General features: G+C 45.0%; 2 protein-coding genes across 3 annotated transcripts in view; one reads left to right on the plus strand and one right to left on the minus strand.

Annotated features, from left to right (window-relative positions):
• LOC147371492 (uncharacterized) overlaps positions 1-14,036 on the minus strand; it is a 16,920-nt gene extending 2,884 nt beyond the window's left edge. The window contains exons 1-2 of one of the 2 annotated variants that reach the window (XM_086399167.1): positions 13,698-14,036; positions 13,236-13,385 (exon numbers count right to left, since the gene is read on the minus strand). In XM_086399167.1, coding sequence (XP_086255293.1) covers positions 13,236-13,385; positions 13,698-13,878 — 331 coding nt within the window. In that variant the 5' untranslated portion in view covers positions 13,879-14,036. The remainder of the gene's footprint in view (positions 1-13,235; positions 13,386-13,697) is intronic. The other variant, XM_086399168.1, reaches the window with a different exon arrangement.
• ATP5MC2 (ATP synthase membrane subunit c locus 2) lies at positions 13,120-21,375 on the plus strand. Its single transcript, XM_086399170.1, has 5 exons — positions 13,120-13,151; positions 17,567-17,636; positions 18,708-18,785; positions 19,292-19,491; positions 21,114-21,375. The coding sequence occupies exons 2-5, from the start codon at positions 17,598-17,600 to the stop codon at positions 21,226-21,228; spliced, it is 432 nt and encodes a 143-aa protein (XP_086255296.1). The 5' UTR covers positions 13,120-13,151; positions 17,567-17,597; the 3' UTR covers positions 21,229-21,375.
• The last annotated feature ends 2,052 nt before the right edge of the window (positions 21,376-23,427 follow it).

Below are 23,427 nucleotides of genomic sequence, written 5' to 3' on the forward strand. Positions count from 1 at the left end.
GGTTTGGGTTTTGGGAGTGATCTTGATTTGGTATTTGGGAGCATGATAAGGTCAGAAGAGAAATGAAGTCTGCCATACATTCTGTGTGTGTTTGTGTGTGTGAGAGAGAGAGAAAGGGAGAGAAGGGGTGGGGTGGCCGGGGGAGAGATTGATTTCTCTTTAGTAGATGTTTGTCCCTGTTCTCTGTAGAATTGTATACAGAGATAGAGAAGGTTGGGAAAAATACAGGTGAACCATGCAAATGATTCTGGAAAACAACAAGAGGAAATTGGAGGCAGGGAAGGAAGTGAGGGCAGGGACATAAAAACCATCCTGCCAGGCTGCCTGGTATTAAAGAAGCTCTAGGAAAGGACACTAGTAGGCACCCCAGCCAGAGGCTACCCTGGTGAGAACAAAACACACAGCTACTCTTGATGCACAGACAAAATAGACTAAGCAGAGAGAGCTGAGTCAAATAGCAACATGAGGGGTACAGCAAGCCATTGGTATTTAAGCATACCAATTTAAAACACTGATGCCAGCTAAACAAGCACACTTGTTCAGATAATTATTATCCTTTGTCTGCATACAAGGAAGTAAAAATTCCAGCTATGAAGGGACAAAATGGAGGATTTGAGCAGCTTCAGTTTCTATGTGGAGGCTCCTCAGAGAAATCGACCTTTCAAATCCACTCTTGCCTACTCTTTCATGTTACTTGGTCTCAATCTCTTGCCTGTGTTGATCAATCTCCACACACAGAAATGAATCAGACCCACCACCTTCCTTTTGATTAGTGCTTGATTTTGGCTGTGTCCTCTGAATGGATTCATGATAACAAGCATCCTAATACTGGGAAATATTTTTACTTAACTAGGAGTTGAGGGATGGAGTCACAGGAAGAAATTGGGTTCAGGGGTCCTTCTGCAGCTCTATCAGCTGCAGCCATGAACCAAGACATTCAAGAAGTCATCAAGGTCTTCATATATAATGTCTCAAAAGGATGCTCCAGTTATGAATAACACAATATCATAAGCTGCATTTTACACTACAAGGAGATGAAAGATGAGATTTAGGGGATCACAACCAGATTTAGGCAATTAATATTGGTGGAGAAGCAGAGGACTTGAATTCAAAAGAGTAGGCTTTAAGATTGGTGATCAGAAGGGGCCGAAGACCAGAGACCTGAGATGATTTTTGCAGGTCACACAGCAAGCACACAGCAGGGCGGGCTGAAGAACTCAGCTCTCCACTCTCCCAATCATCGCCTGGACAGCACAGACTTCCTGGATTCAAGTTCTGTCTTTTCTTGCTTCCTACCTGTACCTGAGTTTCCTCTTCTGTAAAGTGGGATAATAATCATATTTACTTCATAGGGTTGTTGTTAGGATTTAAATAATTCATGTAAAGAAATCAGCAAAATATCTGGCACATAATCAATATTCAATAATAGCTGTTTTTTATTATGAAAAATGCACACAGTTCTCATAATTTACAACCTGAATGACCCAAATTGGCAAAAGGCATTCACCAATGCCTGTAAAATGCTTTGTGTTTTAATCACTAGGCCTTAAGGAAAGGAGTGAACACTGCCTTGAAAAGACAGTAGGCTCTCTGTTTTGATGCCTCTAGAGAGCACTTCTCCCCTCAAACCAGTCTCACACCTTTAAGTCTGTGAGAACTTGTTTCATATAAGAGGGATACACCTGGAACAGCTTGCAGGGTTGCTATCCAGTAATTTCATTCATTCATTCATTCATTGAATGCCTAGTCAAAAAGCAGCATGGTTCATCAATCCATCAAACCTCTATTGAGGAACCATTATGTGTTCAACACTTTTATAGGCAGTTATTAAACCATGAGTCCATTACTAGCTTCACTAGTGAAGAGGAAATATATATATTTCATTTTTGTATCCCCAGCACCTGAACCCCAGTTTAGGCACATGGTAACTCAATAAATGTATATTAAGTGAATATATAGACACTATGGGAAATGGAAGAGAAATAGAAATATAGTTCCTTCCCTTAATAAGCTTAAACTCTTGTTGGGGAGACAAGACTTGTGCACATAAAAGGATAAGTGAACAGGACTTCCCTGGCAATCCAGTGGTTAAGGCGCGAGCTCCCACTGCAGGGGGCACAGGTTCGATCCCTGGTTGAGGAACTAAGATCCCACATGCCACTCTGTCAAATAAATAAATTTTAAAAAATTAAAATAATTTTTAAACGATAGGAGAACAAGACTGAACATATTAAGACCATGAATAAATTCCAGGTGATATGACTAGGGGCTTTCCAGGTGGCATAGTGGTAAAGAATTCGCCTGCCAATGCAGGAGATGTAAGAGATGCTGGTTTGATCCCTGGGTCGGGAAGATCCCCTGGAGGAGGGCATGGCAACCCACTCCAGTATTCTTGCCTGGAGAATCCCATGGACAGAGGAGCCTGGTGGGCTATGGCCCATAGAGTCCAAAGAATCGACACAACTGGAGCGACCTAGTACAGCACAGACAGACTAGGAAGAGCTCAGAGGAAGTGGGGAGGGTCACACTTACCGTGGAGGGAGTGAGCCTGAAATACAGAGTGGAATCTGGAACGGCTGAGAAGCCGCGAAAGGGCATTCTAGCTGCAGGAGTAGAGAGAGTGACAGCATGTGGTAAGAATCTATACATGTTACACAACAACACAAGATCAACTTAATGAGAGGACCAGGCCATGTCTGAAAGATGGAAACCATCTGTGTTTTCAACCATGTTTCTCTGACCATTTTCCTGGTCTCCAAGACATTACGTTTGGATTTTCTATTCTTTTTCTATTCACACCTTCTTCCCCTGTCTTAACATGAAAACCAAGAATTGAAACAGTAACCAGCTGCTACTGTCAGCAAAACAAACAGATTGTAAAAGCAATTATGCTATTACCATTTCTCATTCATCTACACACAAGACAACTGACTCCCCCTTTCCCACACGGCCCCAGCCTGAGCTGGGATTACTGCTGCCTGGATTGTTACTGTTTCCTTTATAAACTCCTTTTTCCTGGAACCACTCCTCCCAGAAAAAACAAAAAAAGAATTTACCTAGAACAAACTTCATATTTTCCCCAGCCTCCATGATTAGTTTGAGGGAAAGCGGTGATGAATGGGAAGAAAACAATGTAAACTGGGGAGGTGAGGAGGGGAATATTAAATACCAAGTGCTCTGCATATATTCAGTTCAGTTCAGTCGCTCAGTTGTGTCCGACTCTTTGCGACCCCATGAATTGCAGCACTCCAGGCCTCCCTGTCCATCACCAACTCCTGGAGTTCACTCAAACTCACGTCCATTGAGTCGGTGATGCCATCCAGCCATCTCATCCTCTGTCGTCCCCTTCTCCTCCTGCCCCCAATCCCTCCCAGCATCAGGGTCTTTTCCAATGAGTCAACTCTTCGCATGAGGTGGCCAAAGTATTGGAGTTTCAGCCTTGGCATTAGTCCTTCCAAAGGACACCCAAGACTGATACCCTTATTTAATTCTCACAATAACTCTGTGAGGTAGATATTACTATTGCCATTTTACATGGAAGGAAACAGGCTCAGAGAGTTTGCCCAGGTTCAAAGAAGAGTAAATAAACATGAGAATAGGGGTTTGAACCCAGTCTGTATGATTTCAGAGTCTATGCCCTTAGACCAGGCAAGAGGGACCTCTACCCTGGGTGACAGTTTTAGAGGGTCTCTTCCTCTTGCAGGGGGCAGATAACTTTAGGCCAAGGGGGTGTGCCTACCCAGAGCTCACGCCTGCCCACTCCTAGACCATGCTCCAGTGGCCAGACTATCCTGTCAATTTGCCCCAGGCTGACTTCCAGGACCTCTTCCTGGGGTTTGATTTCCTGAAAACACAGAAGGAGCTGCTGGGGAGCGCAGCACCAGCCTTGTTGGTGTGGAGTTTAGCGGTGAGGCTGACCCCAGCACGCACTTTGGTGTGAAGCCCCTCAGGTAGTGGGATGGAGTACGAAATGGAGAGAGAACCCGAGGGTCAGACTGGGGCTGGAAGAGTCCCAGGATTCTAAATATAAATCTTCCAACTGATATTGATATATTTGTCAAGATAAGAGGGTAGAACATGTTTTATTTAACAGTTTGTTAACTTTGATTTATAACTTGTACATATTTAGACATTTGGTATGTAGGCTATATTTTTTACCTTGCCCTGGGCCTCACAAGTATCAGGGGTTGGCCTGCTCATCTCACTCTAACCCTCTGACTCTTTTCCAATCAGAGAATGGCACCACTCAGTGACCCAGGCCAGAGAACTGGGCACTGTCTTCACCTCTCTCACCTCCTTCATCCCCCATAACAATCAATCACTGAGGCCCATTGGTTCTTCTTCCTAAACCTCTTGAGCTCTGCCCACTTTTCTCCATCCCAGCTATCACCTCAGAGCTCAGGCCACCACCATCTCCCACCTGGATTCTGACGACAGTCCCCTACAGCGCTCCCTGTCCCCTGTCCTGCCCCCTCTCATCCATTCTGCACACTAGACCTACAATGATTTTTCTAAAATGCAAATCTGAGCTCATTCTCTGGTTTAAATGGCTTCTGGCTGCTTTCTGGATAAAATCCAAACGGCTTGAGTTTGATGCTCAAGATCCTTCAGGATCTAGCCACTAACAACCAGTCTCTGCACTCTGTTGCACTCACAACTATTCATTCTGACCACGCTGAATTACTTGCCTTTGTGGAAGAGACCACTTATCCCTCTCTTCAAGCTTTGTCCTTACTGCTTTTTCTCTGTGGAACATCCTTCTCTTTCCAGGTCCTTTGAGTTTCTTGTAAATGTCACCTCATCTTGGAAGCCTCCCTTGACTACTAGTTCTCAGGACCGAAATATATGTCCTCCCTATGCATTCCCACAGCATCCAGCGCTTATCCATCTTAGAACACTGTCAAATTGTGTTGAAATTATTTGCCTTTTGCTTCCCTGTATTCCCTGATAGACTAAAGCTTTTTAAGGGCAAGGACTCTATCTGATTCACCATTCAATCATTCACAAAATTTCTATTGAGAGCCTATTAAGTGCCAGGCACTTTTCTAAATGCTGAGGATACAGTGGTGACAAGGTCTCTCAACTAGTGGAGCTTATCTTCTAGTGAAGAAAAAAGCAATAAAAATAAAACTATGGTAAGTGCTAAAAAGAAAAATGAAGGAGGATAATGAGATAAAGAAGGGAAGGTAGAGGAGTTTCCTGGTGGTCCAATGGTTAAGACTCTGAGCTTTCAATGAGCGGGCAGCCGGGCCCTGGAATCTCTGGACCCCTGAACCCGTCCAGGACCCATCTCTGGTCCTGGAATTCAGATATCACAAGCAACGTGGCCAGAAAGTTAAAAGGGGCCGGGGAGTGGCAGCTATTTAGATTGGGTGGTCAGAAAAGCACTCTCTAAGGAGGTGATATTTGAAATGAGACCTAGACGAAATGAGAGTGAGCATAATCTAGGAGAACGATCCAGGCGGAGGAAACAGCAAAGGTTCCGAGCAGAAACAAGTAAGTGTGGTGTGACTGAGGGTCAATAGGAGTCTAGTGTAGCTGAACAATGAATTTTTTTTCTATGAGAACTGGAAAACCATTGGGAAGTTTTAAGTTGCATGATCTGATCTACACTTCATTAGATCACTTTAGCTGCTTATTGGGTGGAGTAGACCATGGCAAGACCAGACTGGAAAAGGCAGAACAGCTAGAAGGCCATAGTAGTGGGTCCACCAGGATATGTCACTGGCTTGAACCCAGATAGATCTTGGAAGTGGTAACTGGTGAGCAAGTGTGGAATATATTCGTATTCTCAGAGTCTAGCATGACGTCTGGCTAGACATTCAATAAATATTTGATGAATGAATTAAGAATTAATTAATCCAACTAAATGAGGACTCTGAGCTGGAACTGAAATCATCCATCCTTTAAGCCTCTATTAAAATCCCAACCCTGCTAAAAACTGGAAGGAGATAACTGATACTGACAAAGAATCAGGACTAGGGAATCTATATTTGTTAATTCCTAAAAATCCACAGGAGATGACAAATAACCCAATAGGAAATGGGCAGAAGACATACATGAATAGGCATTTCACATAAGGAGAAGCATGAGTGGCCAATAAATATATGAAAAGATGCTCAACTTCACTAATAATAAGGCAAATATAATTAAGTATAAATTCAAATCACCATTTTATATCCAACAGATTGACTAAATAACCAAAATTGGTAAGGATAGGGTAGCAATCAAAACTTTTATATACTTTAGTAGGCATAAATATTGGAAAACAATTTGACATTATCCAGAGAGGTTAAAAAATTCATATGCTTCAACCCAGCAATTCATACATATGTACCCTGAAGAAACTCTTACGCATGTATACTAGGAGAAATGTTCTGAGCAGCATTGTTTGTAGTGGCAAACAGCTGAAAACAATCCTAAATATTCTTCAACAGGGAAATTAATTGACAAATTGGTGGGCTATGATGCAGCTGCTGCTGCTGCTGCTGCTGCTGCTGCTAAGTTGCTTCAGTCGTGTCCGACTCTGTGCAACCCCAGAGACAGCAGCCCACCAGGATCCCCATCCCTGGGATTCTCCAGGCAAGAACACTGGAGTGGGTTGCCATTTCCTTCTCCAATGCATGAAAGTGAAAAGTGAAAGTGAAGTCGCTCAGTCGTATCCGACTCTTAGCAACCCCATGGACTGCAGCCCACCAGGCTCCTCCGTCCATGGGATTTTCCAGGCAAGAGTACTGGAGTGGGGTGCCATTGCCTTCTCCAATGATACATCAATGAAAGTAAATAAACTATAGCTACCTACATCAGCTTCAATGAATCTTAGAAACATAATGTTGAATGAAAAGAGCAAGTAAAGAAGGATACAAATAATATTATATCACTTTTAGAACAGTAGGGGGAAAAGACCAAAATAAGCAATACGGTAAAAATCTGAGGAAAAATCTTGAAATGATAAATATAAAATTCAAGGATTACTTTACTATAGGAGAGATGCATGGGGGAGGGGGGCTCAGTGGTATTAGTAGGGTTTTTTTTTTCTTTTCCTAAACTGGGGGTCATTTAATGGATGTCTATTTTATTATTATGCTTCATAATTTATATTAAAGTCATCTCTGAGGAGGCAAGGATTTTTGTCTTATTTTATTCACATCTGTGTTTCCAGCACCTAGAACAGCACCTGGCACATAGTAGGATCTCCAAAAATATCTGTTGCATAAATTATACTCATTAATTGCATTCCTTTATGTAATTCAAATACTTTAAATTTTTTTAAAAGAAGGAAAAAAACTACTTTTTAATCATAGTGCCCCCTTGATCATTCTAAATGGAAATTATACTGCTTCAACTCCTATAACCCATATAAACCATTAAATTTTGCTGCAAGTTATAGTTATATATGTACATGTTTTTCCTACTGATTATAAACTTATGAAGACAAGGGACTGTGCTTTCTCCTTTTTTATTCCTAATCACAATACATGGTTCAGCACCTCACATACAGTAGATGCTCAGTTAATACTGGTCGAATACTTAAAGTCACAGGAGATGAGGGCAAAACAGGAAGAACAGATCTATGCTATTTATATTTAAAGCCAAAAAAGAATTCAATAATCAGCAAGTGTTTTCCTACAATGTGCAGTTAAGAAAACTGAAGTCCAGAGAGGTGAATTGATGTTTTTCAAAGTCACATAATTAAGAACAATCCCAAATTTAGGGCTTGCCTGGTGGCTCAGTGGTGAGGCATCCACCTGCCAATGCAGGAGACATGGGAGCAATCTCTAATCCAGGAAGATCCCACATGCCTTGGAGCAACTAAACCTGTGGGCCACAATTATTGAGCCTGTGCTCTAGATCCAGGGAACCGCAACCACTGAGCCCATGTTTACTATAGCCTGTGCTCTGCAACAAGAGAAGGCACTGCAACTGGAGAGTAGCTCCTGTTCTCTGCAACCAGAGAAAACTGCACAGCAATGAAGGCTCAGCACAGCCAAAAATAAATCAATTAATTAAATTATTTTTTTAAAGATATTCCCACATCTACATTCAGATCTCTAACTTTCAGTCTTAAGCTCTTACAATGTATCACAACGACCTTTTTTTTTTTCAATTGGAGTATAACCACTTTACAATATGTTAGTTTGTGCTGTTCAAGACAGTGAATCAGCTATATGTACATATAAATCCCCTCTCTCTTGGACCTTCCTCCCACCTTGCCCCTTTCCAGCCCTATAGGTCACCACAGAGCACTAAGCTGAGCTCCCTGCGCTATACATCGGCCCCCACTAGCTATCTACTTTACATAGGGTGGTATATATATGTCAATTATCACAATGACTTTCATTTTGTTTTGTCTCTGTGTGTGCTTTGGCTTGGGAGACAATAAATGGCAGGGACCAAATTTGTTCACATAAATACTTAATCATTGTTTCTATATAAATATGTAGGGCATGTATAAGTTCATCTTACAAATTCAAAAGAACTTAGGTTCTTCCCAGCAAAAACTTGTCCGGCCATCTCTCACCAAGCCTTCCACGATCCCTGTCTTGGAATCCTGGATACCCATGACACTTTTTCTTCTTCCATCTACTTTTTTTTTTCTCCAAGAGTAGGGAGGTTTACTGATGGCTTAATCCTGTTGTTCTGGGGAACTGATTTAGCAAGAGAAAATAGAAAAATCCATCAGTCAGTGCCTACCAGTCCCAAAAGCTTGAAATTAACAAACTCAAATAAATAGAGGAACATAGCACCCAAGAATAGTCCTTATTGGCAGTGTAAAGTTACCACTTCAGCTTTAGAAAACAGACTGCTTGTCAGAAAGAGAATCAGGAGAGTTAATATTGGATGGAATCTTACTGATCACCTACTTCTCCCCTTGATTTTTCCAAACGGGGACACTGAAACTTTGAGAGATAAAGTAACTTGCATAGCTACTCAGCTAGTTAGTAGCAGGGCTGGGACCAGATTCCTAGTCTCCTGCCTCCAAGACAACTGTTCTTCCCATGCCACGTGCTGGCAACATATGCATCTGACAAAATGCATCATAAAGTACCCTCCTCTTAAACCACCAGAAATGAAAACCAAATTATTCAAATCCATCCTCTTTGGCTTTTTTGTTTCTTTCATTTTTCTGTGTCTTAGTCTCTCTCTTTTTACCACTATTCTGTTTCCCTCTGTGAATCCCTCTCTCTGTTTGGGTTTCACATTGAACTGTAGCATGCCTGCATGACTCTCTTGATTTTTCTTCTCTAAGCTATTGTTTCCAGACCAAAGGCAAATATGCATAAGCCAGTCAAGACTCTTTCTTGGTGACCTTTGTGGAAAAAGAACTCTCAGAATTTCTACATGAAAGGTGCTGGACCTCCCTCCTAGCCTCTCCAGTCAATTAAAATGAGTCTCTGGCCCCGCTGAGGGTTGTTAACCAATCCAAAGAAAGAAAAGATCAATCTCATTTCACCGTCACCACTGTGCAGTGAGGTGGCTAACCAGTCAGAATCTGCCACTAACAGTCCTTAGAAAAACTGGCCAATCAGGCCAACCTTGTTACATGGTCTGGTAGGAAAAGAAAAGGATTGATTGGAAAGGATAGTTCTGGCTCCACACCCTTTCCTTTCTGGACCCTAGTTTTCCCTCAGTGAAGTGAAGGAAGAACCCTTTCCCAAGCCCTTGGTTAAGAAAATCCCTAGACCCTTAGCTAATGTTCTCTTGGATCATATTTTGCTGTCTTCAAATTCACCCCTCTGCACATACCTCCAACCACGTTTTATAGTCTCATGCCTCCGGATTTAATGTCTGGTTGCAAACCTGGTAGCAACAGCCCTGGGAATTCTCAGCCCTCCCCACAGATCCCCACCCACTTACCTGTCAAGTAACTCCTTTGTGTGATTTATGTAGGTAAATAAGTTCAGTAAGCCATAGTTTAGTTTCTTTCAGGAGCTATCGTTGCAAGACGCTTGCAATAAAGTCTCTAGGAAGCAGAGCAGAATTGAGCTGCCATGCTCCCAACTATAACACTACTACTGCTGCTGCTGCTGCTAAGTCGCTTCACTTGTGTCCGACTCTGTGTGACCCCAGAGACGGCAGCCCACCAAGCTCCCCCATCCCTGGAGTGGGTTGTCATTTCCTTCTCCAATGCATGAAAGTGAAAAGTGAAAGTGAAGTCGCTCGGTCGAGTCCGACTCTTAGCAACGCCATGGACTGCAGCCTACCAGGCTCCTCCGTCCATGGGATTTTCCAGGCAAGAGTACTGGAATGGGTTGCCATTGTCTTCTCCAGATAACACTACTACTAACACCAAAAAAAAAAAAAACACCCAGTATTATTATATTACTAGAATTTATTGAACTGTTACTAAGTTCCAAGCTCCTTGCTAAAAGCTTCAGGTATCTCTGCAGTCAAGTCCAACTCTTTGCAACCCCATTGACTGTAGCCCTCCAGGTTGCTCTGTCCCTGGAATTTTCCCAGCAAGAATACTGGAGGGGGTTACCATTTCCTCCTCCAGGAGATGGTCCTGACCCAGGCATGGAAACTGCGTCTCCTGCATTGGCAGGTAGATTCTTTACCACTGCACCACCTGGGAAGCCCCAAAGCTTCATGTATATTATCCCAATATTTGCTGCTGAGCAAGCATTATTATCGGGCTTCTCAGGTGGCTCAGTGGTAAAGACATCCACCTACCAAGCAGGAGACTTGGGTTCGATTCCTGGGTCAGGAAGATCCCCTGGAGAAGGAAATGGCAACCCACTCCAGTATTCTTGCCTGGAGATATCCCGCAGAGTAGCCTGGCCGTCTACAGTCCATGAGGTCCCAAAAGGGTCAGATGAGACTTAGTGACTAAACGACTATGAAGAATTATTATCATTCCCAAATTACATAAAAGAAGATCGATATAGAGGGGTTAAACAGCTTGCCCAAGGTCACACAGCAATTTGGGAAGCCAGGTGTATGAATCCAGAGCCTACCACTGAATGGAGGTAAGGGAGAAATAAACATATCAGACACGGGCTCCTTCTCCAATTCTCCTTTGGATTGTTAGATATCTGAGAGGGGTCTAAATTTTCGCAACAAACAGCTGTAACAACTGGCTAGTGCTGGCAGCTCCTACGAGCTGTGGAAGTTTTGCCCTGAGGATGTGCAGCCGCGGGCTAAAAGGAATTCAGTGGGCGGGCTTGGGGTGTCTGGGGACCTCAGGAGATTTTTTTTTTTTTTTTTTTTTTGCCAACTGCTTCCAGGCATGAGATATCTTAGCTCTCAGACCAAGGATTGAACCCCCACCTCCTGCATTGGGAGCTTGGAGTCCTTACCGCTGGACCGCCAGGGAAGTCCTCCAGGAGATATTCTTGTAGCCTATTTTCCCTTTCTCCTCTGAGCATCTTACCCTGTGTCTGGCACCGCTTGGTAGACCTGTTGAGTGATTCCCAAGGATACCAGTTCCATTTCTCACCTACCCACAACCTCACCCTGAGTCAACAACTGGAACTGGAGAGAGATCTGGGCATTTCAGGGGAACCAGTGAGAATCTTCATTCTCGAGCTGGAATCTTAGATTTAGGAAAGGCGGGAAGTCTCCCACTCTTCTCCTCCTCGCCCGCTTCTCCGATTTCTCCCTACTCCTTCCCCTCCCTTTCAGAAGCTCAGGGCCATAAAAATGCAGATGGAGGATCGGTGTGAAATAACGGGCCCATATAAATCCCTCTGCCGCCCGCCTGCAAGATGGATTGGCCGCATTGAAATTCCTCCGCGAGGATAATTAAACTCGGGGCCTCATCCGGGCAAAATTACATTCCTGTAATGGCGTCGCTCGGGGTCCCGGGAAATTGCTCCGTGGGCTTTCAGCGGCGGTTTTTATCGCCGGCCGGGGTGTGCCTGGCTGCGGCTCGCCTCTCCTCCGGGACCGTAAAGCTGCTGCCGTGATTTATCCTCCCCTTCTCCCAAATCCGATTAAATGGAGGAGCTCGGGGCCGGGGCGCCGCGGGGCCCGGGAGCCGGGAGGGGGCGGCGGGAAGGACGGGGCCAAGGAGGGGAGGACAAACGGCCCCTCAGAGGGTGGCGGATTTGGCTTTATTTACAGCCGCGGCCTTCTTTTTATTTTTTATGGGGGTTTGGTGAGCTTTCCCCGTGTTTCTTGTGCTGCGTTCAAGACGATGCCCCTGGACGGCCGAGGTTTGGACGTGAGGGGAAGTGGGTAGGCCTTGTGGACCTCCCTCCAGAGGAACAGGTCAGACCTACCTGGGACATAAAGCAGCCTAGAAGAAGAGGCGAGGGCCAAGAGGCCCCCTACTTTCTCCCATCGAGGAAAGGACGAGCAAGAGGTCAAGGGGAAGAAGCTGAGGGGCCTCCATAAGAGCACCTCCTAGGGGTGGGGGACTGCTTATCTCAACTCGTGTAGATGAAGCCTGAGCAGAGGCCCTGGCATGCCTGGGGTGACCTCCCAACCTCACTGCTGGTCACTGATGCCCTCTATTCCTCGACTGTCTCGGGCCTCAGGGAAGAATGCTTAGGGTCAGGGCTCTCGAGCCCTAATCATCTTTAGCCCCTATCTTCTGGTCCCTGATGCTGATTTTCTCATAGTTGATCACTGGAATAAGGAGAGGGAAATAAAGGTGAAGCCACTAGAGGCAGCCGGGGCTTTTTCCTGACTATCCACCTATTGAATAAGTTTTGCCATCCGTAAAGCCTGGGTGATGGCAACAGGCGTCGGGATTCCTGTGACCTCATCTTCCTCCTGCTAGATTTTGGACATTGAACCCCATCTCGATTGTAAGCCATTTAACACTGAAATTCTGGACAGTTGGGTCTTCTTCCCACCCCGCAGTGTGACCGCGCATGCTTGGAAAAGAGACACAAATCCAAGATCCCAGCCGCTGTGCAGAGCAAACCGCAGGCCACGTTACGGATCGGCTTACACTGCGGAGTGCCCTCATTTCTCAGGCTCTGCCTGCAGTTTCTCCTCTCAAACGCCAGGTGGAGTGACCGGCCGGCTACCGCCACGGAGCTGGCAGGCGGCGCTGTGGTGCCTGGGCCCACCCTCAAGTTTGCAATCTCTCTAGCCTTGGCGGAGCGACTCTTTGGTCCGGGCCGCGCCTGCGCTGAGCCTTCCTTTTCCTATTCCCGCCCCCTCCCCGCCCCTCTCTGTCTTCTCTGCACTGGGAGCAGGTAAGGCCTTGGGCCCTCGCGCCCGGGTTGCGCCGCGCACGCGCGCCGGGCGCCCACCTCGCGTGGATGGTCTGAGGCCCTTACCTCGCGTGCTCCCACCTGGGTCCTCACGTCCTCCCTTGCCCCCGTATCCCCGCGCGTTAGGGCTGCCCCTTCCGCCTGCCGGTGACCTCCAGCCGCGCGGGCCTGGCGCCATCTTTGATGTCTCGTGGGTTGGGGGAGGGCGCCTTGGAGCTGTCGAAAGTCAAATCCCAGAGTGCTCATTTCACCTGTCGCTTGCAAACGCTTTTTTCTCACCCTTTTGCCCTTTCAGAGCTGTCCCAACCCCCAGACTCTCCCCTCCTATCTCTGCTTTCTCTTCTCATCCTGACTCGTGCCTGCCTTATCCTGAAACCTCCAGACTTCTGGCCCCAGGATCTCAAGTGTCGAGCAGTGGAGTTTGGTGGGTCGTCTAAAGCCACCAGTCCCTCTAGGCAGCAGCCCTCGATTTAAAAAATAAACCATGAAAGCGGTAGAAATGAACAGCACAGCCAAAGCACCCCCTACCTTCAGGCTGTGGACTGGGAGAGAGCCATATCAGAAAAGAGGGAGGTTTCTTTGGTACCGCGGATTGTCTCCCAGTGGCGTTCTCTTCCTTCCACTGCGGTGAAGCGGGAAAAACACAAGTCGTGGCCTGTGTGAGGTTTTCTTCAGAGGCAACAGGCCTATAAAGCGGAGGGGCCAGCATGGGGTGCTACCCACCTGCCAGCTTTCCTGTCAAGGGGTTTACTGAGAGTCCCCAGACTCTGCCCTCAAGAGGAAAAGAAGGTTAAGGAAAGGGAACGATTAAGTAGCAGCCCTGTAACTCCCTGGCTGACCTCCATTGAGGAAGAAACCCATGAACCTGGGTAGTGCTGTTCCCCAAGGTGATATTGGTGAACAAGTGCAGACTTGGCCAAGTTTAGGTGGCCAGCAGAGGGATCACCGCTTCCTGCAGGCTTCCTTTAGTTCTGCATCAGGCTCTTTCCATATGTTATTTTCATTTCATTCCTCTAAGAACTATATTTTTTAAATGATGATACTGAGGTTTTGTTGCCTTGGGGGAAAAACAGTCTTTTTTTAAAGCTTAAAAGAAATTTTAGATTTTTGACCTAAGAAAACCTGAATAGCCTGGCAGCAAAATTGGGTTAGTGTTACATATGGGCAGAAATCAGAGTTCTGGAAAGGACAAGAGTTGAAGACATCCATTAATGTAAAAGTAACATTCTGGAATCGGAAGTTAATCTGGGAAAGTATTAGTCCACTTCATTCAAGGAAGTGTCGTTTAACAGGCCTAAGTAATCATTGAGTATTTCAACCTGTACCATATTAGAAAGCATTAAGAGTGCTGCTGCTGCTAAGTCGCTTCAGTCGTGTCTGACTCTGTGCGACCCCAGAGACGGCAGCCCACCAGGCTCCCCCGTCCCTGGGATTCTCCAGGCAAGAACACTGGAGTGGGTTGCCATTTCCTTCCCCAGTGCATGAAAGGGAAAAGTGAAAGTGAAGTCGCTCAATCGCTCAGTCGGGTCCAACTCTTAGCGACCCCATGGACTGCAGCCTACCAGGCTCCTCCGTCCATGGGATTTTCCAGGCAAGAGTACTGGAGTGGGGTGCCATTGCCTTCTCTGCATTAAGAGTGAGAAGAGTTCAAATTCTGATTCTACCACTGCCATAGTTTTAAAACTGTTGTTTAAGACCACGCTCTTCCATGTACCTAAGAATCATTTGGGAAGCTTCATTGAAATACAGAACGTTATTATTTAGTTGCTAAGTCGTGTCCCACTCTTTTGTGACCCTGTGGATTGTAGCCAGCCAGGCTCCTCTGTCCATGAGATTTCCCAGGCAAGAGTACTGGAGTGGGTTGCCATTTCCTTCTCTAGGAATTGAACCTTAGTGTCCTGCACTGGCAGGCGGATTCTTTATTCCTGAGCCACGAGGGAACCCCGAAATAGAGTACTTGGGCTTTATTCCCAGAGATCTTGACCCAAAAAGTCTTAAGGTGAGACCCAAGAATTTGCATTTTTTGTTTTTTCTTTTTGTTTGTTTTTTGGCCACAGCTCATGGTCAAGGGATCTTTGTTCTCTGACTAGGGATCCCTGCAGTAGAAGTGCAGATTCTTAACCACTGGACTGTGAGGGAAGTCCCACATTTTTAACACATACACAGCCCCTACCCTCCTGTAACTAGTTCAAGTGGGACACCAGCTGTACTTGGAAAGACCCTGCCTGGAGATCTTTAACTCACCCACTCTTCTCTCAGTTCTACCAACATAGGTAGCTCCAGGGTGTTAGCATTGTTTAAGCTCTTTTTTTTTTTTTTAAGTCTTTATTTGTTACAACATTGCTTCTGTTTTACCTTTTGGGGTTTTTTTTGCCCTGAGCACGAGGGATCTTAGCTCCCCGACTAGGGATAGAACCCGAACCCCCTGCACGGAAGTCTTAACCCCTGTTTAAGGTCTTGAGGATACAAAATTGAATACCCCTTAAAACAGTGGTGGAAATGAATACTTTAACAGTCATTGCTAATTAGAGTAATGACAGAGTCTCTCCTTGATCTGCCTTATCTAGTTAATTAACATAGGAGATAAATATTTTGACAAATGCTTCCTCAGTCTGTCAGTTTAGTCGCTTAGTTGTGCCTCTGCATCCCCATGGATTTCAGCACACCAGGCTTCTCTGTCCATCACCAGCTCCTGGAGCTTATGGAAACTCATGTTCATCGAGTCAGTGATGCCATCCAACCATCTCATCCTCTGTCGTCCCTTTCTCCTGCCTTCAGTCTTTCCCAGCGTCAGGGTCTTTTCAAATGAGTCATCTCTTTGCATCAGGTGGCCAAGGTATTGGAGTTTTAGCTTCAGCATCAGTCCCTCCAATGAATATTCAGGACTGATCTCCTTTAGGATGGATTGGTTGGATCTCCTTGCAGTCCAAGGGACTCTCAAGAGTCTTCTCCAGCACCACAGTTCAAAAGCATCAATTTTTCAGCACTCAGCTTTCTTTATATTCCAACTCTCACATCCATACATGACTACTGGAAAAACCATAGCTTTGACCAGATGGACATTTGTGGGCAAAGTAATGTCTCTGCTTTTTAATACACTGTCTAGGTTGGTCATAACTTTTCTTCCAAGGAGCAGGCATCTTTTAATTTCATGGCTGCAGTCACCATCTGCAGTGATTTTGGAGCCCAAAAATAAAGTTTGTCACTGTTTCCATTGTTTCCCCATCTATTTGCCATGAAGTGATGGGACCAGATGCCATGATCTTAGTTTTCTGAATGTTGAGTTTTAAGCCAACTTTTTCACTCTCCTCTTTCACTTTCATCAAGAGGGTCTTTAGTTCTTCGCTTTATGCCATAAGGGTGGTGTCATCTGCATATCTGAGGTTATTGATATTTCTCCCAGCAATCTTGATTCCAGCTTATGCTTCATCCAGCCCAGCATTTCTCATCATGTACTCTGCATATAAGTTAAATAAGTAGGGTGACAGTATACAGCCTTGATGAACTCCTTTCCCGATTTGGAACCAATCTGTTGTTCCATGTCCAGTTCTAACTTGCTTCTTGACCTGCATACAGATTTCTCAGGAGGAAGGTGAGGTGGTCTGGTATTCCCATCTCTTTAAGAATTTTCCATAGTTTGTTGTGATCCACATGGTCAAAGGCTTTAGCGTAGTCAGTAAAGCAGCAGTAGATGTTTTTCTGGAACTGTCTTGCTTTTTCGATGATCCAGCAATTGATCCTCTGCCTTTTCTAAATCCAGCTTGAACATCTTTAACAAATCTTTTGACGTGTTTTGACAAATGCTTCCTGGTAATTCAATAAGAGGATTGTTAGAGACCGTTTCAGAGCCTTCACCTTCCGCACGTATCTTCCAAGAGTCTTTTTTATTTTTTTTGACTTGTGCCGTATGGCTTACGGGATCTTAGTTCCCCAGTCAGGGATGGAACCCATTCCCCCTACAGTTGAAGCTCAAAGTCCTAACTACTGGACTGCCAGGGAATTACCCTGAGGGTCTTAAAGGGCAACATTTTGAGATCCAGGAAATGAAGGCTTGAGAAGAGTTCCTTTTCAGTAAGAGACTGGGGGGGGAAACTTGGGCAAAAGATGCTGGGAAAATTCGTCTATAACCCCACCTCATGAGGCTATGGAAAGAGATAACATGTCTTAAAGCTGGGACCAAGTGGCTTCTTGTTCAAACCAAGAGAAGTCACTTGATTATAAGGAAAGCTTAAAAGCTGTGTGGAGGAAATCCTGACTTCAGGGTTCTCATTCCATCTCTAAGACTTGAGGTCAGTCACTGCTTTCTGGGCCATTTAAGTTTTCCAGAGCACTTGCTAATACAGCGGTCTTTTGATGAGCAAGAAAAAACATTTACACTGCTGCTTCTGTAATTGCAGCTTTCCTGCCGTAGCCCTTCATCCCCTGAAAATGTACACTTGCGCCAAGTTCGTCTCCACCCTCTCCTTGGTGAGTACCCACCTTTCCCAAGAAAGTTTTTAAGGAGAGGTGTTTTGTCTTTTCCTTCTCAGACCTTATGCGTCACAGTTGGGCCCTTTGCTTTGCTAGCCTGACAAGAGAGTGAATACTTCCTAGGTGTTACTTGCCTTGTGTCCCATGAAGGCCAGTTGATTTTTCTCATGCAGTCATAATAGAAGAGCATAAATGAGCATCTAGGCTAAGACAGGTTATTCCTATCCAGAAACACTGTGTCCTTGTAAATTGGAGCCCCACTAGAAATGGTAAACATGAAATAAATAGCCTAAGTCAGACTGAGTATGCACTGTGTACAGGATCTTGTCCTGAGTGTCAGAGAGCTGTAGCTAGGAGTTCCTCTGGAAGCTTAAATTTGGGTGGGAAGCTAAAATACACATAGGAAAAATATTTGATTCAAAAGCAACAAGATGGAAGAAATGGAAGAGTATTAGATAGTGGAGGCAATCGGTTCATTCACTCGTAAGTGAAAAGGAGTGATGCTGTTAGTTGGTATTATTTATTGAGCACTTGCTATGCCTGGCATTAAGTCTACCAGTTGATGTACATAATCTTATTTACTCCTCCAGTCAACCCTGAGATATGTTATTCCCATTTGATAGATGAGAAAGCAGGCTTAAAAAGATTTACATGACTTGTCCTAAGATCACACAACTCAGATAGAGCTAGGATTTGAATCTAGTTATATATGACTAAAGCCCTGGCTGTTAACCACCATGTTGTCTATTTTGGAGACGCTGGCTTGGAGTTAGAAAAGGGCTTCCAGGAGGGGGTACATTTTCAGCATAGGTCTTCATGTCTGTTTTCCAGAACAGTGTGTTCAGGGAAAGATGTTCCAGTCATTCACTTCCTTCTAATGAGCTGGCCATTACCAGTATATGTGTAGATTTCTTATTGAGTGAAGTAAATACTTTAAATGAATGATTCCAGATTCTTTTTTGAGGTTCCAATTTAAGTTCTAGTGAATAAATGGGGTATCTCAGTAATAATTTGCAGTAGTTCTAAAACTCTCCACAGCGTTTCTTGACCTTGTATTTTTCCGGCTAGATCAGGAGAACCTCTACAGTATTGAGCCGATCACTGTCTGCAGTGGTGGTAAGACAACCGGAAACACTGACGGATGAGGTACCTTATGAGTAGAACTGGACCTGTGGGGAGGGGTGAGGGTGGGATGGGGTGGGGAGGGGAGGGTTACTGACAGAACCAGTAGGAGGAGTGCTGAGGACTCATGATACCATATACCATGTGATATATTCCCTGATGTTCCAACTTTTGCCACTGGCAGCACATGCCCCTGTGTGCTGCTTATAACTCCCATTTTACTTGATCTAGTGCGCGGACTTGAGTTGGGAGCATGTAGCCCAGGAAGATGGTCTCCTCAAGGTATCAGGGACAGGCTAGGGCTGTAGTCTTCCATTTCTAGACTGTACCTGAGTCATGAAGATATTTGACATCCACCTCTTGCATTTAAGCGTTCTGCTTGGCAGTAGAGTTTTCTGGGGAGTTAAAAGATTTTTTGTGTGGAGGAGAAACGATGGGATTTGATAGCATAAAGGGATTAAGTGGTACAGAAGTTTTCCAAAGCAAAAAAAGCGTTTCCTAAAAACTTGCTATCTGCTGCTTCTTCACAGAGCCACAGCAGCTTGGCAGTAGTTCCCCGTCCCCTGACCACCTCACTTACTCCTAGCCGCAGCTTCCAAACCAGTGCCATTTCAAGGGACATTGACACAGCAGCCAAGTTCATTGGAGCTGGGGCTGCCACAGTAGGGGTGGCTGGCTCTGGAGCTGGAATTGGGACCGTGTTTGGGAGTCTCATCATTGGTTATGCCAGGTAAGATGGGCCCTCCATTGGCTCTCTAATGTGCTTCCACCGGTCTGGGCAGAAATATTTGGGGTTCTGGAGCTGCAGTATCCTATACAGTAGCCACTAACCACGTAGTGCTATTCCAATGTGAGTTTTAACTAAAAGTACACTGACTTAAGTATACTTTGTATACTTTCAGTGTAGCTCAGTAGCCACATGTGACTCGTGGCTACCATTTTGGAAAGTTCTATTGGACAGCTTTGGTTTAGAGTAGGAGTTAGCAAACTAAGGCAGGAGGTCTGTATTGGGCCAGCCTGGTTTTGTATAGCTGAACTAAGAAGGGTTTTATATTTTTAAAGGGTCATGAAAATAAAAAGGGTAACAGGTTGTATGTGACCCACAGAGACTAAAATATTTGCTGTCTAGCCCTTTACAAAAAGTTTGCCATGTCCACCCCCCAGTCTAAAGCCTCAGTCAGCATAGTAGCTTCGCTGCTGTTTTTCCCCATCCCCGGGAATTCCCTCATCACTCCTGGGAAAACTGCTTCTGCATCCAGCCCCAGTGCTCCCTGACACTTGAGACTATTTGGTCCCCAACAACTCTGGGCAACTCAGTGTTAGAGCTAAATTAATCCTTTAGAGACCTGCAAGTTCTCTCAGTGCCTTTGGGGAAATAAGTTTATTTCTTAGGATTTGTATGAAATAAGAAACTTCTATGTTCACAATTCTATTAAAAGCTAGTGTTGCTTTACCTTATCCATCAAGTCTTCCGGAGGCGACAGTAAGGGAAATAGAAATTATATATTGATTTTCAGAATTAGGGAGGGATTGGGGGCAGGAGGAGAAGGGGACAACAGAGGATGAGATGGCTGGATGGCATCACTGACTCGATGGACGTGAGTCTGAGTGAACTCCGGGAGTTGGTGATGGACAGGGAGGCCTGGCGTGCTGCGATTCATGGGGTCGCAAAGATTCGGACACGACTGAGCGACTGATCTGATCTGATCTGATCTGATCTATCCCATTTTGACTCATATTGTCTAAATGTGTGCCCCCCCTCCCCAAGGCGGTTTGTAGCCCAAAATCTTTTGACTATTTTGAAATAAGAGAAGTTATTTGTCCCTCTGATGTCCTTGTCCACTAGAATAGTGTTTCTCTAATTGTGTTACACAAGCCCTAGGGTTCTGAGGGTACACCCCAGAGACTTCTAGAGAATGAAGGGGAGACCAAACAAGACTTCCAACTCCGCCACTCCATTACACTTTAGCAGTTACACGTTTTGTATTATGGGGTTCTACTGCTTAAAGTTTGGAAACGCTGCTCTGATAGACCCTGCCACCCAGAGACGTCTTCCATCCTGGTTGAGCCCTGGATAGTTAAGTGTCCAGACCCAGGGAAGATGTGGTGATACAGTAGAGGAGGTAATGTTTGTACCTGGGCTGTGTTGGAGAATTTTGGATTGTCCCCTCCCCCCTTCATCTCTGTAGAGACCTTAATGTGTCGGAGCAAGAAATGGGGCATAATGGTATCACCCTGAGAGACTCGTTACTGAAATGTCAGCCTGAGATGGATTCTCCCTGAGCCCTCCTTTAATGTTTGTCTTTTTCTTTATATGGACTAGAAATTCAGTCTTTTCTCTTCCCCTCCCAGGAACCCTTCTCTGAAGCAGCAGCTCTTCTCCTACGCCATTCTGGGCTTTGCCCTCTCGGAGGCCATGGGGCTCTTTTGCCTGATGGTGGCCTTTCTCATCCTCTTCGCCATGTGAAGGAGCCGTTTCCACCTCCCATAGTTCTTCTCCCGTGTCTCATCTGCCCTGTATGTTTCTTTTCCTGTACCTCCCCAGGCAACCTGGGGAAAGTGGTTGGCTCAGGGCTTGACAGAAGGAAGACAAATAAATATTGTATTAATAAGATGTTTCTTGAGTCTCCTGTGTATATTTCTTTTCCACAATTGGCTGAATGCCTTGGTGAAAGTATAAGGCCAGAGGTTAGTGATGGTTTTAAACTCAATGTGGATCTGGGCTCACTTATTTTTCATTCTCTATGTTGGGAAAGCTTTATTCAAATCAGTGCTCTTTTTTAATAATTTTCACTTGGGATGGCCTATTACCATGGAGAATTGGGACAGAAGCAACATACAGAGCTGGTGTAAAATTTTGACTAAAGTGGCTGTCTGTTGCCACTGCCACTGCCCTGGCTGATGCCCTTATTGCCACCCACTGGTCTATTGCAATAACCTCTTAATTGGCCTTCTGCCTGCCGTCTCTACCCTCTGGCATTTACTTCTGCCCACCACTGCCAGGTTAATCTGTAAATGCAGGACTGGTTCTGCCATTGACCAATTCAAAAATAGTCTGATTCAACTTTTCTCAGCTTTATGTCTTATTCCCGTTACACTCTACCCAAAGTGGACTGTTAGTCATTTTTCACTTTCCTGCTTTCCTGTCCTTACATATCTGCAGGCCTTGCACTTTGTCCACCTCTGTTTTCTTTGCCTGAATCTTTAGTCACTTTCCTCTTTTTTTCAAACTCTCCCTGTTATTCTGAAAGACTTACTTTAAATGCTACCTCTTATTCCATGAAGCTTTCGTCTGGTTTCCCTCTACTTTCAGTCAAACGAGCATTAGTCCATATAAAGGACTATAAAGCATGCTGCGTCCTTTGTAATGCTTAACTGTGTATGACAAATGTGGGCTTATGTGCCTGTATGCACAAATGTGTGCCTTATCTTCTAAGTTAGATTGTTAGTTTCTTGAGGCAGGGGCTCTGTCATACTCGTATCCTTAGAAGTATCTTAGCATGACACATCTCAGCAATATCTTAGTCAAATTTTCAATTTAATTGTCTAAACCAGCCACCTCACTTCACAAGTGAGGGAACAGACTTTGAGATATCAAAGGACTCTCCCAGGAACATTTATTGGCAGAGATTGAGTGGGAGCAGGGGTCACGTGTTGTAGTCCAGGGTGTACGACTACCGCACAGTTGGTCTCGTTCTCTTCCAGTGTTGCTGGTGACTGCTATTTTCTCAAGCAATCCAAAAAGAGCAGAATAGGCAATGGTAAACCTTCTTCCTTAAAAATGCCTCAAGAGGGACTTCTGGACAGGGGTTAGTATAAAGGTAAAGGATTATTATTTTCTAAAGGCTAAATTTTCGGGTCTTTCCTGGTGGTCCAGTTGTTAAGAATCCACCTACCGGTGAGGTGACGTGGGTTCCATCCCTGGTCCAGGAATCTGACATGCCTTGGAGCAACTAAGCCTGTGTGCCACAACTATTGAGCCTACGAGCCACAACCCCTGAGCCCACTTGCTGCAACTATTGAAGCCCATGCTCTGCAACAAGAGAAGCCACTGCAATTATGAAGCCCCCGCTCACCACACTAGAGAAAGCCCACGTGCAGCAACAAAGACCCAGTGTAACCAAAAATAAATTAAAAATAATTTTTTTTTTAAAGGGCTAAACTTTAGAACTACCCTAATGGTGCAGTGGCTAAGAATTTATCTGCCACCGCAGGGGACATGGGTTCCATCCCTGGTCTGAGGAAGATTCCACATGTTGCAGAGCAATGGAGCCCATGTGCCACAACTAGTGAGCCCAGATGCCTAGAGCCTGTGCTCCTCAACAAGAGAAGCCACTGCAATTAGAAGCCCCCGCTCACCACACTAGAGAAAGCCCACATGCAGCAATAAAGACCCAAAATAATTTAAACCAAAATAAAATTAACCAAAAATAAACCAAAAATAAATTTATTTAACCAAAAATAAAATTTTTAAAGGGCTAAACTTTAGAAGTGGATGGCGCAGTGGCTAAGAATTTATCTGCCACCGCAGGGGACATGGGTTCCATCCCTGGTCTGGGGGGAGATTCCACATGTTGCAGAGCAATGGAGCCCATGTGCCACAGCTAGTGAGTCCACATGCCTGGAGCCTGTGCTCCTCAACAAGAGAAGCCATTGCCATGAGAAG

Source organism: Bos grunniens, chromosome 5 (assembly GCF_055505025.1).
Source record: "Bos grunniens cultivar Pamir isolate PY7600 chromosome 5, Bosgru_T2T1.0, whole genome shotgun sequence".
Lineage (NCBI taxonomy): Eukaryota > Metazoa > Chordata > Mammalia > Artiodactyla > Bovidae > Bos > Bos grunniens.

Bases quoted from the DNA above. Each gene is read 5' to 3' on its own strand.
- ATP5MC2 (XM_086399170.1), top strand. From the start codon at position 17,598: ATGTACACTTGCGCCAAGTTCGTCTCCACCCTCTCCTTG. The intron at 17,637-18,707 runs GTGAGTACCCAC...TTTTCCGGCTAG, and splicing joins TCGTCTCCACCCTCTCCTTG to ATCAGGAGAACCTCTACAGT. The intron at 18,786-19,291 runs GTACCTTATGAG...GCTTCTTCACAG, and splicing joins CGGAAACACTGACGGATGAG to AGCCACAGCAGCTTGGCAGT.